At 31.2% G+C, this 16,026-nt stretch overlaps 1 protein-coding gene across 1 annotated transcript; it reads left to right on the forward strand.

The window, feature by feature from the left end:
- The first annotated feature begins 2,987 nt into the window (after positions 1–2,987).
- Positions 2,988–10,347, forward strand: LOC100748656 (F-box/LRR-repeat protein 14). The gene has a single exon (XM_012388658.3). The coding sequence runs from the start codon at positions 4,338–4,340 to the stop codon at positions 5,793–5,795; it is 1,458 nt and encodes a 485-aa protein (XP_012244081.1). The 5' UTR covers positions 2,988–4,337; the 3' UTR covers positions 5,796–10,347.
- Positions 10,348–16,026: the final 5,679 nt, after the last annotated feature.

The following is a 16,026-nucleotide window of genomic DNA, read 5'->3' on the forward strand; positions in this document are numbered from 1 at the left end:
ATTTACAAAAGTAACATTAAGCATTGATATTTGAAGATGTTAGAATAATTTCCTTTTTGGTTTAATCCCTTAGGCAATAAAGTTTCCTTAGGCATTACAATACAATTTTTGAAAACTAGATCAAAGGTATTTTTGGAGTTCTAGATACGGATAAGAATAAGATTTCAAATAGGGAATACGGATTAAATTAGTTTTTTTTACTGATTTTCTTATTAAATTGAATGGTTTTTATTTAAAAAATTTTCCTAATTTTACTCCCAATTTTTACAATCAAGAAAGATATATGGTTTGTGAAGCTAAGTTGTTAATTAAAAATCCTGCATTAAAAGTAACAAATATGTATAACATTACTTTTCCTAAATAACATTATTTTTTATATAATTCAAGATTTGTGATGTATAGCAATATAAACTTTAGTACATTACTAAATGCTAAAATAAATTATTAATCATCTTTGTGAAAGATAAATTTATCTCGTGTATATTTAAATTAATTTCTTATATCTATGTAATTTATGTGAAACAAATACTAAATAATATTATAATAATTATAATATTTCATAGCCATTATATGTTTTATATTGATTTCAAAATTTTGTTGAACTAAAAGTTAACACTAGAAATTAAAAAATACATAGAATCATTAAATATTGATACATAATGAATAATTTTCATTAATAAATTTATATATATGTACAAATAATAGTATTTGCATAATAAATAAGGATATGTAATAAACATGGAATTATCAACAGTCAGTGTATATTATTTATAATGAGTAGGATATAGGAAAATATAAAATTAAAAACAATTAAAGTTTAAGAAATATAAAGCTAACTTTTGTAGTCATACGAGATTTAAATTTTGTTTTTAATTTAGTTGATTTAGTTGTTTTGTATTGTAGTTTCAATTCAAATTTAGTTATTACATATGGAAAGGTTGTTTTCTAATGATTATTCTTTAAAAACAATAATATAACTAATAAAGACATTTTGTAAAGAATACAGGACTCCTTCAAACCCCTTAAATACAAAAGGGTGGATAATAAGGATGTCAGTAATGGAACTAATGATTATTGTACGATATCTTTTTTTCTTATTAGGAATGAATTTTCATTTAATGATTAAGCATGTGTTATAAGATCAAGTGCTATAAATATAATATAATTGTATTATTCCGGTAATTAAAATTACTCACATTATTTTAATTTATAAATCATTAGATATATATGTAAACTTTTTTTTCAAAAATTAAATCTCAAAAGCAGAAGAGAATAAAATCTAAGAAAGAAAAAGAGAGAAAATTGTTTATTCAATTAGATTATGTTTCAAATGTAGTAAAACTTATTGGTAAAGAATAATATAAATTAAAAATAGTAATATGAATTATAAACGGTTTAAGAAATATTCGGTAAAATATTATCTAATATCGCTGAAACGAAAATTATCTATTATATATCTCTATACACACATAAAAAATTGCGTAACCTCACATTTTTTAAAGGAGAATCTGTAAAATTTGTATATAAAAAGAATAATAAAAAAATTTTTACATGTAACCATATAAATTAATAAGAATTACATATAACGTATTGTTATAGACGTGTAAAATGATATACAGTGTAATTTATACATATATTATGATACTAGTATTGTTATCCATACTTACATAGTATATATATATATACATACATAGGTACATATATACATATATACATACATTATAAACACATACATACATATATACATATCCTTTGTCAGTAAACTCTAAAATCTATAGCACTCACATATTTTAAATTGATCTTACTCAACGTGTTTCGTTTTGACGGAAAGAAAGATTATTAAATAACTTTAATTGTATGAAATATTTATCACATTGATTAATATTAAGTTGAGCATTTACATATTATTTTATATATGTATATATACATATATATATATATAATACACAAGGCAACGTGTATATATATACATACACGTGCACACAATATAAACGCGTAGTAATATTATGTAGTAGGTAATTCACATATATATATGTATATATATCTATTACCTACTATACATCAGAGTCAATATATATTAGAGTCAAATACTGGTAAAATTTTAGTTTGTGTATTATTATTTTGTATATTACAAAAAAATATTACCTCTAAACATATTCAATTTTTCTAACGTATGCTATTATAATAGTTTCATTTCTAATAATTTCTCTTAAATAATTACTTTTAAATATAGAGTATATGCTACAGAACTTACCACTTTAAAAATAAGCTATGCTAATTAAAATATGGCAGATATTTTATGCATAATGAAGTTTATGAACTGATTATTCTAAATTTACTTACAATTTTCATGTAATGTAATTGTAACATTGCCTCGCTTTGTTTTGTCTGTAAAATGTTTCATCTATTTAACAGTATATAAATTTTTGTAATTATTCTATATTTCTTAAACAATATATTAATAGAAACATATCTTATATATATATTCATAACGAATTTTTATTTTACTTTTTCGTATGCAACTATTTACTATTTCGTAACGTTATGTAATTCCAATTAAAATAAGTTATACGAAAATAATATTGTAACTGTTTAATCTTTTATGAAGATTATTGATAATTATTAAAACGTTACAATACAGGATAAAAAACGCAAGGAACGAATTCCATTTCTTTCCTTTTCCAAATTAATAATGAAAAAAAGTACTGTAAAATAAAGAAAATCAAAATCAATGAAAAAAGGTTATATAAAATAAGAATACAGTATGTAGGAAAATTTAAGGAAAGGTGTTCTAGCAACGTGGTTCGGAATACACGGTGTCGTACCCCCACCTCCTGACGAAAACTTAAAAATGCCGCCGCAGCGCAACCCGAATCGATATTCGCCAACGTAGTCACGTGACTGAGACTCGAGTGCTGGCAGCCAATCGGGATTTTGCTAGAATGAAGTTTGCTCTCCTTCTATAACAGAGCGACGACACGACATCTAACTTTAGGTAACTGGAACAACAGTTCGCGACTGGCAGCGCACCGGTTTATGTTTTGGCAATGTGTCTCGTTTTGAAGCCAGTAAGCCAGTTACGCGAGTGGTTTTGTGACACGTTCAACCGTTAAGGCAGTGAATACAAAGACAATATCACAATATCAGAGTGTGGAAAAGAATAAATTTGGCGCTTGACATAATTTGTTCATAATTTGTTTTTACCTGAAAAGGAGATAACGGCGATGTGCGTGTGAGTATCGCTGATACTTGTATCGCGTCTAAGAAAAAGTAATAACTGGGGTAAAGAGAGCAGAATCGAAAAGAAATCAACGATCGCAAGCGAGAAAAAGTTCAGAATAACGAGGGGAAGTGCTGGTGGGGTGATACAAACATCGAAGAAAGAGAAAGAAAAATTTACTACACATTGTACGCACGACACGCACGACGTACGCGTATGCACACATATATAGATACGCGCGCTTGCGGGCGCGCTTACAGATACAGATACGTAATAAAGTTATATACACGGGCAGTCAAGCACACGCACGCACACGCGCGCGCGCGTGCGCGCGTGTGTGTATGTACTCTATAGTAGATGAATATATACACGTATTTGTACATATATAGAAAGAGAAGAAGAAGAGAAGGACGGTGTGAGGGAGGTTAAAGGAGGGAGCTTGGGGAAGGAGCGAGGGAACGAGCGAGTAAGGGAGAGAAATATAGAGAACAAGAAAGAAGGAAGAAAGCGAAACGCGTGGAAGAAGGGAAATAGGAATCGAAAAATACGGTAGTGTTACATGTGATATGCGGTGTTTCGCGAGTGCTAAGCGATCCGCGTGGGACAGAAAATCGTAAAACAAAACAATCGACGAACTTTCTCCCTTTTGTTTCGTTTTGTTAGTTAGAATGGGTTTATCGTTGCTGATAAATTTAATCAAACGATCGGTACGACAGAAAAGTAAACTGTTCAAGACTGATTATTGCCGATCTCGAATTAATATTTAGACAAAAGAATCGAAGATTGTACTTGAAATATGAATCGTGTATGGTACAAGATCGTTGAGTGTGAGGAAGAAGGAGAATAGCGGTGCATGGAAGAAAGGAAAAGCGAGAGTCAGAGGTGTGAAGAGATGATTCCATAAAGACGGACTGGAGGATATTGGGGAAGGGAAGGGAAGGGAAGGGAAGGAAAGGAAAGGGAAGGGAAGGGAGAGGAAAGACGGTAAGGCAAAGGAAACGGGAAAGAAGAAACAAAGAGAAGAAAGAAGGAAACGTGCGTGAAATAATTGTGAAGGCTCGAAGTTTTTGAAAAACGTGTATATGTGTGTGCGCGTGTGTATATATCAGTGGGCAAGATGGAGGAAAGTCAGCTGTTGATGACGGAACTTCCGGCATTGACGCCAAGTCGCGGCACAACGTTGCTTCATCGTTCAGGACATTATTATCAGTTACACCAGCCGCACCTGGCTGCGATACCGACGTCGCCGCAGAATCAGGGGATTCTTTACAACTCAAGTAACGCGCCGTCACATTATACCAGCGGTGCGACGACTGGCCTACCGGTGTACGCGCAAGGTCTTTCGTCGAGGCAACAACCGCAAGTAACTGCTCGTGGTACTGTCACAGTACCGAGCACGCATATCTCCTGCCTGTATCCTGAAATATTGGCGCTGATCTTTAGCTACCTGGAGGTCAGGGATAAAGGACGCGCTGCCCAAGTATGTACCGCGTGGAGAGACGCGGCATATTACCGGTCTGTCTGGCGAGGGGTTGAGGCCAGGTTACACCTAAGAAAGCAGGCCCCAGCATTATTTGCTAGTCTGGTAAGAAGAGGGGTAAAAAGGGTCCAGGTATTGTCATTGCGAAGAGGTCTTGGCGATGTTTTGAAAGGCGTGCCGAACTTGGAGGCCTTGAATCTTTCAGGTTGCTATAATATCACCGATGTAGGCTTAATCAACGCTTTCTGTCAAGAATATGCCACGCTTATCGAACTGAATCTTTCACTGTGCAAACAAGTGTCGGATATTTCTCTCGGTAGGATAGTGCAGTATTTAAAAAATCTCGAGCATTTAGAACTCGGTGGTTGCTGTAACATTACAAACGGAGGACTTCTCTGTATAGCATGGAATTTGAAAAAGTTAAAAAGACTCGATTTACGAAGCTGTTGGCAAGTATCTGATTTGGGTATCGCTCATTTGGCTGGTGTAAATCGAGAATCAGCCGGGGGAAATCTCGCGTTGGAGCATTTGAGTCTTCAAGATTGTCAACGGTTGAGCGACGAAGCCCTCAGGCACGTGTCGATCGGTTTAACTACCTTGAAATCCATTAACCTTTCGTTTTGTGTGTGCATCACCGATTCGGGGTTGAAACATCTGGCCAAGATGTCTAGCTTGCGCGAACTGAATCTTCGATCCTGCGATAATATCTCCGACATCGGTATGGCTTATCTCGCGGAAGGTGGCAGCAGGATTTCCTCGTTGGATGTATCGTTCTGCGACAAGATTGGAGATCAAGCGCTCGTTCACATTTCCCAAGGATTGTTTAATTTAAAATTACTTTCTCTCTCTGCCTGTCAAATCAGCGACGAAGGTATCTGTAAGATCGCAAAGACCTTGCACGATCTCGAAACACTGAACATCGGCCAGTGCAGCAGATTAACGGATAAAGGACTCTACACCATTGCCGAGAGTATGAAACATTTGAAATGTATCGATCTTTATGGATGCACCAGGATAAGTACCAACGGTCTAGAGAGGATTATGAAGTTGCCGCAATTGAGTACGTTAAATCTTGGTCTTTGGCACGTGCGGTGATGGCTTTTTCTCAACCGTACTACATGCACTATTTGCGTCCCTATATTCGTACGAGTATTCGACGAACGTGTTTCCTCGGTGCCTGCGAAACATCGCCGGATGCCATGCCGATTTTATACTTGTATTTCTCCTAATTATTTTCTCTTTCAATTCTTTTTTTTTCCTTTACCAACGTCCCTAACACTTCTTCTCCATCCCACCCCGTCTACTCCGCGTCTTCTTACGTACTACTTTTTATACGCTATCCTATCAAATCACTTGTGGACAGTAGTAGCAACAGCAGCAGATTCCTCGTCTTTTTTTTTTCTTTTTGATCATGCGACGATTGTGTAAGATGTCTCACACTCATTTTTTCTTCTTCTCTTGCCATCCTTGCGTATCGTGTCAAAGACAAATTTTCACACTTTTCGGTCATTAATGTTACAAAGTGATGAACAGGATTCGTTAATCATCGGTTCCATATACATATATACTTTATTTTTCAGAACAAAAACTTTTTCTCAAATTTTCAGTGCTTCGTTCAACCCGCACTTACTGCGATATCGGTATATCAATATTCAATATATTTATATCATTGGAAACTAATTTCATTTACGATAAATACGCAGCATTTGCGTATGTTCGAAAACCCATTCGTTTCTTTAATCGTACGTTTGTTTCCTTTGTCATAACCTTATCGGAATTAAACGTTGAAGATTTAATTACACTCTAGTCTAACGTTTACGCTCTTTTCGTGCTTTCCAAAGCGTTCTGCATATGCACGCAATGGAAAACGCGTATCGAGCTGTTTCATTATTTCTTTATTCCATTATCGTGTCAAGAAATATGCTTATTTTCTTAAATATACATACATATGTACATACATATGAACACACGAATCTGATACGTAAATCTATGTCTCTTTAATGAACGAAATATCGTAACAATTTAACCAAGGTGTTATACTTGATCGATTAGAATCATTTGCCGCTCTCTCGGTCTCTTTGCAATGTTTTATACATTTTTCATCTTCTACGTAAACGTATATGCATACCTTACATATATGTATTTGTATTTACACGCATATACGCATATACACAACAATACATGCACGAAGTAGGTAATCGGTCAAATATTTTCTGTTACCAAACGTTTTGTCGTCGTAATTGCGTATTGTTTTCGATTGATCTCTTTGTACGAACATTACCAAATCTTTTACATAAAAAGACCCAAGTTTCTCAATTTATTTCTTAAATGTAATTTCACGTAGATACTTTTTAGTTAAAACCTTGCTAGTTACTCATTACCATCTGTTATTTTTTTTATTCATGTGCCTTCTATAACGAGATCGTTGTATTTGTTATTTGAGCGAAGATCTTTTCGTCGAATCATCGTAATTATCTAACATATTACGCATACCAAAGAATACGGAGATTAGAATAATACTATAATCGCCTGATTCGTTCGTTTTCAACGTGATTCGATTATTTTAATATGAGATAGTATGTAGAGACACACTCGTTATGTTTGCCTGATTAGCGAAAATCGTTGCTTTTTTTTCATAATATAAGTTCGAATTTAGTATGATAGTAAGAAAAATGTTATCGAATACGTACGCTTTGCTAGACTTCAGGTTATATGATACGATTATTTTGTCTGTACAGATATTCCATAACATCAAACATGCTTTTATTTTATATAAATGATATTGAAACATATATCCGTTCCTTAAAAGCATATAAATACATACAAGCAAAGAGAAGAAAAAGAAACGAGAAAAAGAGGTGAGCGTGAGGAATGAAAAGGATTAGTACGTTGTATTATATCTGATTTAGCAAATTTTCTGTTATCGTAGGCAAGAATTAGGTGATATTCTATATACGAACTGAAGAAGATAAAAATAATGTGTAGGTATAAAACAAAGTATGCATATAGCAATAAACAAAATCAAATTTAATAGCATATAATTTAATCGTAGCAATTTCATTTGTCCAGACAAGTTACAAACAGAATATGTATTAGAATTAGAAGAAGCAACCTGCGTTGTTATGTCAATGTTGAATTCGAATGAAATAGCATAATTCGAATAGCAAAATTATTTGTTTTAACGTTTTATTTGATCATGATAAATCTAAGTATATACGTCCATATGTCCATCTTTTCGGAGGATGTCATATTTCGGGTAATTTTTGTTTAATACATATATTGGGGTTTTCCTTTTTAATTTCTATATTGTGCATTTGCACTTTTTGTTATTTGTAGTCGGAAGAAATTACAATTACTATTCGTGTAGATAGCTTATCGAAAAAGTTATAACGCATTTGACTAGGATTTTTAGATGCATTATCGTTAAGTATCTTTGTATTAGTTTTTTAATATTATGTTCGACTATTATTGTTATGGATAAAGATAGATAGTAAATTCTGAAGAAAGTTAAGTATTGATGACGAAGTAATTATTAAACATGACTTTAGCAAGGATCATCATTTGTATCAGAAATATACAATCTAATCTTTACTTTTGATAATACATGCACACGATTTTTATCTCTTTTAATGATTTATACAACTCTATTTCTTTACACTCTAAGCAATTAATTATATATTTCTTTTCTTTATTTATATATCCGTGTGTGCAATATTTTGTAACTGCCTTGTGCGCAACATTAATGTTTCCGTTTTCTGCTTTATTTGACTTTCTTCTTAAACATTTTGATCGATAGATCTAATACATCTATGTACGTATATATTTTAGTTCTATGTTCTTATACTAAACTAACATATATTTTTGCATTTAAGAAATATAGGTAATTAAAACGACAAAAAATGTAGGAAAAAAGGAAGCAGTAATATTAGTTGACATGAATATGTTACACAAATTTGTACAAAAATTGGCTTCTCAGTCATGTATTCGAACAGTAATAAAAACAATTCTCAATATCAATGACTTTTTTCAAAGTACTACATGGGTATATGATATATATTGTATTTAGAATGTTAACCAATAGGAACTTTTTTATTAATAATGTAATACAAACGATAAATAGTTGGTATTTATTTGCAGACAAAAGTAGAACTTTGTTTCGCATATAAATCCATTCATGTTTTAAAATGTGTAAAATTTAGAATAGAAAGTGAATGATGTTCTATTAAAAAGAACATGGTTAAGTTTACAAATATATCCAGCTGAATGATGAAAATAATTCAACTTATCCTGTTTTTGGTGTATCTTGATGTTTTTCGAAGACTTCCACCACCGTGATGGAATTAGACTTCATAAAACATTATAAATACATCTTACAGTATAAGAAAAGAATCTTACATTTTCGATCATTATAAGTAAATAAATAATTTTTCATGCTTAATGTGTTCTTATAATAAACAAAGAAAACATCGAAGGATACTAGATCTAGAAAGTTATTTTTGAGATGAGACATCAACTTTCAATCTTTTTCTTATTCTAAATTTTTACATACTTTTTCAAGTTATAATTCTATTTAATGAATTTTATTTGGTCAGCTAATATAAGAATTGCTTCAAAAACGCTCATATCTTCGATGTGTAATAAAAAAAATTTAACGCCCCTTTTTAAGTTCTGTCTTTTCCAAGACAGTATCTTTTAGTAGTCATTTTATATTTATATTTTCAAAATGTTTTGTCGTAACTCTACACGTTGTTAAAGTAAAAAGATTGCATGTATCTATATTTTCCACTAGAATATTATTAAATATTTCTAACAATCGTTCATAGACACGTTTGTATTCAGGCACTCAACATTAAAATGAAAAAAATGCTGAATCTTGATCATTCGTTGCTACATACGTACATAGCATGTTTTCAAAAAAAAACTTATACAGTTAATTTGAAAAATGTTCATTTACGATTTTATCAATACATGCGGCACAGATTTCAATTTTCAATGAATAAAAATCAACTTAATTATGAGCATATACTAGCGCTCTTACTATTGCTCGGATCTACCGAATGTGATACTCGGGTACTCACTGAATTCACATCCAGGTATCCGAATATAACTGAGTACTTGGTTACTCGCTCGATTTAGATCCGAGTATCCGAATACTTGATTACTTCTGTACCAACATCCAAAGGGTGGTGTAATACTTCTGAGGTACGATGTCTTTTGCCAGATGATAATAAAGCGTTCATAACAACAACAATAATAACAATAACAATCCACGAATGGATTGGTCAAAATAAAGACACCTTTCCAACACCGCTGCTAAGAAACTTGCCACATTCTAAAAAAAGTTAATAAGAGGAACTCTTTCGGAATGACGCGAGAAGGTGTCACCCTGAACTTTATTCATGCAGGATCCACTTCGCGCCCCACTCGGACAAAAGTATGACAGTATTCGCACCGTTCGATGTAGAAAGCCGAGATGAGCTATGTATACATAGATATATCAGTTGACAGTTTTCTTCTTCGTTATCATTAGCCCACAGGCAGTCGTTATGTAAAACAATAAATAAGTTAGTCATAGCCATGAGATAGTTTTCATTACAGTTACTCGTTAAAATTGAGATTGTCTAAGGAATAAACGATTTGAATAAATGCACGATGTAATTAACGATCACCTTACGTAATTATAGGCTATGATGCTAGTTTATAATTTCTAAGGACGTCTTCTTTGTCTTCCTTGATGATTTAGAGCACTGCCTCTTCACATCCGATCATCACTGGTAGGACAACAGCTGTAGCTGCATTTACTCTTCGTTTAATGAACTTTGCGGTATCTTTGTACTTTTGATTTTGTCCTTGTACGCTTTATTCAAGTTATTTTTCTCTTCATAGCATACTTTAACGTCCGCTGTAAACCGTAACACGATCTGTAATGACTGCATCAGACTGACACAGCTGATTCATTACATTCATCAGTGGTTCTTTGAATATCGTGCACCGTTTAACAGCTTTTTCGATGATCAAGTCGCATACCTCGTTGTGTCTTCTTATGCTCTACGTCTTAATGAATATATACATGCCTAATATCTAGTCCTGGTAAACTCTAGGCTTGGACTTCACATCTTCTGCATCTGAAGTGAATACTGTTTCTAACTCTTCTTAGAGCCACCCTTGTCCCATGGTGGGTCACTGTAAATCCATAGATGCGGCGTACTTCTTAACAATACTATATTAATATTACTAATATTAAACTTGGTTTCCTTAAGCTAAATTCAAATATATAAGAAAAGCTTCATATATATTTGAATAATCATGAAAAAAACGTTGAACCCGGATACTCCATTACTCATGCTTATGTTTAGGTAGTGCGGATAGTAAGAGCCCTAGCATATAACTTAACTCATTTTTGTACAATATGTTTTGAACAATACAATATTTGAACTTTAAAGAATTATTAGTATTTTGCCTCTAAATCTTTGACTTTTAAAACAGCATTAATTGATATATTTTCTGTTAAATTTTGATAATATTTAATATCGTTGGTTTTAAATCCAGAATAGTATAAATCGCTTATTCGTATTTTTGATAATTATAATTTCCCACAGAGTTTAGATTGAAATTTTATATTGACTAATCCAAACTAGAAAGTTGTTGAATTTTTAGCCAATTCTGTATGACTTCTCCGTACTTTTTTCAATGAACGGTAATATAATTCCATTCAGAGTACTAGTATTATTATTAGTGTACTAGTAATACTAGTACACTATTATTAACTTTTATCTCATCAAATTAGATAATTATAGATTTTTAAAGTTGTTTTTCTCAAAATGAAATATTTTTTTGAAAGCTTGTTTTTCTAGCGTGTTATTTCTACTTGCTATTTCTGACATCCTTTTTGTTCATGTTAATAATGATCTGTATCCGTTATTTACATTCAGACAATTGAAAATGTAAAAAGAAGATGTAAAATGTATTCGAATGATATAGAGATTATGTTCTAGATGAGAACTCTAAAAATGAAGGAACAACGTTTGTTATCTAAATGTTTTTATGTTAGAATTAGGTTATTATCAACAAAACAGGACGTGTTAATTTTGAATTCATTAATTATCATGATACTACCGATAATGCATACTTACGTTCTGGCAAATAATAAATTTGTTAGGAACTGCTAGTCAAATGCACAGACATTTTTGCTCGAATTAGTGTATATCAAATATTTGTCAATCTACGACTAACAATATGTTAAGAGATAAAGTGCAGTTGATTTATATTTTTAAATTATAATACTTATACGCATTGAATTTTATTTAATTTTTATTGATAACAAGTATGTATATTAATTCGTTTTTTCATATTGACTTGTTATTTTCATATTTGGCAAATTTATCTCATTTCGATGATGATAAATTGATGGTTGTAAATAACTTCTGTTCCTAAGTATTATTTTACCACAGTTGTATGTTACCATGCTCATTTAAATCAACAGTCTCTAAAGGATGCATATCTAATATCTAGAGACGTATATACATGCATATATTTGTGTACGCCTTGTTTTTGCAGGTCAATCTTTTACATTGACTGTTTGTAAAAAGGTTATCTCATTACTCACTTCAAATTGAGAAATTGTAAAATACAACTTTGTTATAGAAAATTATACGTAAATTCATTATGACAGTTACTAGCAGCTGTTGCTATTAGCCGTTACTGACATGCAGAAACATGGCAAATATCCTTATAAACAATTATTGACGATTCACTATTGACGTTAAACGTGTTGACACTGCGAAAAGTAATTGCGTTTGTTAATATTTTATAATATATTTCTTTAAATGTTAATACATTTCATTTGTATTTTTACAAATATGTTTTTTTCAATATCCTACATACACTCACTCGTGCCCACACCCACTCACATACATAATTATTATAATTATTTTTACGATATTTTTATGTATGTATATAATTTCTATAAAATTCTTCATACATTATATTTTTTTATTATATGCACTGTACTTTAGTTGCAAGTATATCAATTATATTATATCAAGTTTTTTCCTTTTATATTTCGTAAATTTTTAAAATTAATGTAAATTTCTTAAAATCACATTTATTCTTTTCGATCGGTTACGGTAGAAGAAGTTTCAATTAATTATGATAATTTAAATATTGAATCGCTGGAAAGCCTTTATTATACCAGGCATATAAACCACGTAATAGGTAACTAATAAAAGATAAATTGGTAATTTTAAACGAAAAGTAATAGTCTCTGATAACACAGATAATATTACGCCAATTATGTGTTCTCCGTATTGATGATACATTTAATATAGTGCAAATTCGCTAAAGGATTACAAGAAAAATACAATTTTGGGAGCTAAAAACAGTATTCTGACTCTGCTGCCGAGCCTGTATGTTCATCAGAATTAGTGAATACGAATCGGGCCATAAACGTTTCGACAGTGTGACTGATCTTGCTATTTTTCTACGTCTATAGATTAAGCATATATGTACATACGTATGTATCGAGTCTACATACATACATATATTGTTACTGAATTAATTTTATAATTCTTCAAAAAGAGTTTACGAACCAATCCGAGCCGAGTGGAGTTGAATCATGTCGAAACAGATTCATTTTTCTTTATTCGATGCTACATTTATTTACAACGAATAGTTGAACAAAGTTGAATCGAATCATACGAGTTTTAATATATCGTGCCGTAGAAGTACGTGTATTTAAATGAGAAATCTTGTATAACAACTCTAAAGTCAACTGATAATATGGAACTAAACTTTCTTGAGATGTAAGAAGACATTCAATTATAGAAAACATTTTTTATTGTTTATCGGACAGTGTGCAGTTTACAATCAATTGCTATTGGCGTGGGATGTAGCATTTGTCATATTCATTAAAAGACAAAAAATGAACAATTTTCGTAAAGTTAGATAATTTGTATCAGCATTATACATATTTCTAAAAAGAACATCGAGAATCGAAAAAGTTCTCGTTTGGAAGTAAAATGAACTTTTTTCGACAGGTAAGTTGACTTTATATAAGTCATATAATAGATATAATTTTCAACGAGGTTTATTATAAGATGAGTAATCTTCGCTTGGAATCAATCACCTTATTAATTTTCAGTTATTCTTGCACGCCAATTTAGAAAAAAATAATTTCGCGAAAACAAGCTTAAACTTCTAATGACATTTTTCTAGAAAAAGCAAGAAAAATAACAATTTTTAGATGAGTTAGATGTCTATAGTAGAAAAATCAATCAAAATGTTAGTTTACTACTTTGATTTATTTGTGTTTGGTATGCGAGACCCTCCTTAAGCTAGATGCTGAATAAACGCGCTTACAATACTCTCTATAGTACGTGCTGTAGATTTCTTTAACTTTAATTCACTGTTCGGTTCATACGTTATTGGTAAACACATTTGTTAATTAGACTTTAGATTTAGGAATTAAACTTGTTTCCAGCTAATATTTACTTTTCTTTTCCTTATTTCCATACCTTACTCTTACAAACAATATTCTTTTTTCTCTCTTCCTTAAGTACGTTGATAGATTTGTGTGACATATTTGTCCTATTATTCTATTATATCTAACTCTGTTTATTTTTCTGTTTTTGTATACACAATTTTTTCCTTGCCAGTTAATTCCTGGCTTGTATTTATGTTTTCTTCTAATTCTTCTCTGTTTTCTTCTTCTTAGTTTAATCTTACCTAAAGTTCGTATTCGGTCCTTCTTCAGTATTTTTTTCTACTCGCACCTATTTTTCTTTTCTCTTTCTTTCTATTTTATACATTCAGAAGTTCAAAGCTCCCCTCCTGTGGTTTTTGATTCGTGCCTTTTTTCTTTTTGTCTCTTTTAACATTATATATTTTGGAGTGCTACTATCTATTATAGCTCTACGTAGTACCTATTTTATATGTGTATTTTGTCTGTATTTTTCTTATCCTTTTTTTCTTTCCCCATTCTCAAACCTTCGATACCTATGCTACTACCGATTTTTATTAATAAAAGTGGTTTTATCATTCATCTAAATTTGTTGGATTTTTGGTATTTAAACATTTTTATATCCTGCAGTTCTTCTCTTTCTATAGCCATTTCTTTTGTTTCTTCCCCCTCCCTTCTTTTCTACATATTATTATTCCTTGTTTTTCTACACTTAAGTTTAGATTCCTTTTCTGTATGGGAAGTTTTTACACGTTCTTCACGTTTCACCAATTTCTCCCTCGGTCTTCTGTCACAAACGCTGTACGATTCATATGCCAAAATATATTAATGATAATTATTAAATACATAATATAATTCATTGTTTAACTTCCCTCAGATTGGATATAAATTTTTAATCGGTTTCACACGCTTTGAATTAATTGTGTCGTATATTCATGTATTAATTTCTATAGTGTTATCAAATTATTGACAAACAAAATTTTACTTTAGATGCTTATATGCCTAAGTAATAGGAACTAATTGAAATAAAAACGTCATTGAACGGACGTTTTATTATATTATAATTGGTTAAACTAAATATAAAGAAAGAGTAAGGGAGAGAAACAAGGACTATCACGAAATATGTTTATTCAAAAAATTCAGTTTTAATCTTAACTTTTTTAGTCCACTAGTCCATAAATAGGCAACTTTCAATGAATTTAACTGTTTTGTTTATAAAATGAAGTTTATACATTAAACATTACAAAAAGAAATATTAAAATATTAATTATCTTAATGTAATTGTAATTCTTGTCAAATTTGGACACCATAAAAAATTGAAATAAAGTAAATGATTCCATTATTAGTGAAACTATTATTATTTGAAAGAAAAAAACGCCACTTGTTAATGCTCATTAATACCCATTGACTCTTTTTTCATTTCTTATGTATATATTTTAATATACGTAATATAAAATTATCTTATAAAATCACGGAGTCTTAGAAGTGCATAAGTTTTTTAGGACTGTAAGGTCTTGGTATCTTACCTTTGAAATAGCTAACAATTCTGTATATGCTTTGTTGAGAAATTCAAACTTCCCTTTCTTTGTTTTATTGTCTCGTCTTCTTTTTTATTGGCGATAACACTGCTTAATTAACAGTCATTATAAACAGCTGGGTAAGAAGTAAACCTAGGTTTATCACATAATATTCGTAATTCTCTTACTTGTTGAATGAAAGATGGACATATGGACATAGACATGTGATCTTGACAAATCTTTCTCGCAGGAAGAATGTTCATTCCCTTATATTTTGATTTATCTTTACAACTTAAAGGGCTTACTTCGTACATCTCGCAGTACATTGACCCAATCTTTTGTTGACTCTATC

Source organism: Bombus impatiens, unplaced genomic scaffold, assembly GCF_000188095.3.
Source record: "Bombus impatiens unplaced genomic scaffold, BIMP_2.2 scf_0565, whole genome shotgun sequence".
In the NCBI taxonomy this organism is placed as follows: domain Eukaryota; kingdom Metazoa; phylum Arthropoda; class Insecta; order Hymenoptera; family Apidae; genus Bombus; species Bombus impatiens.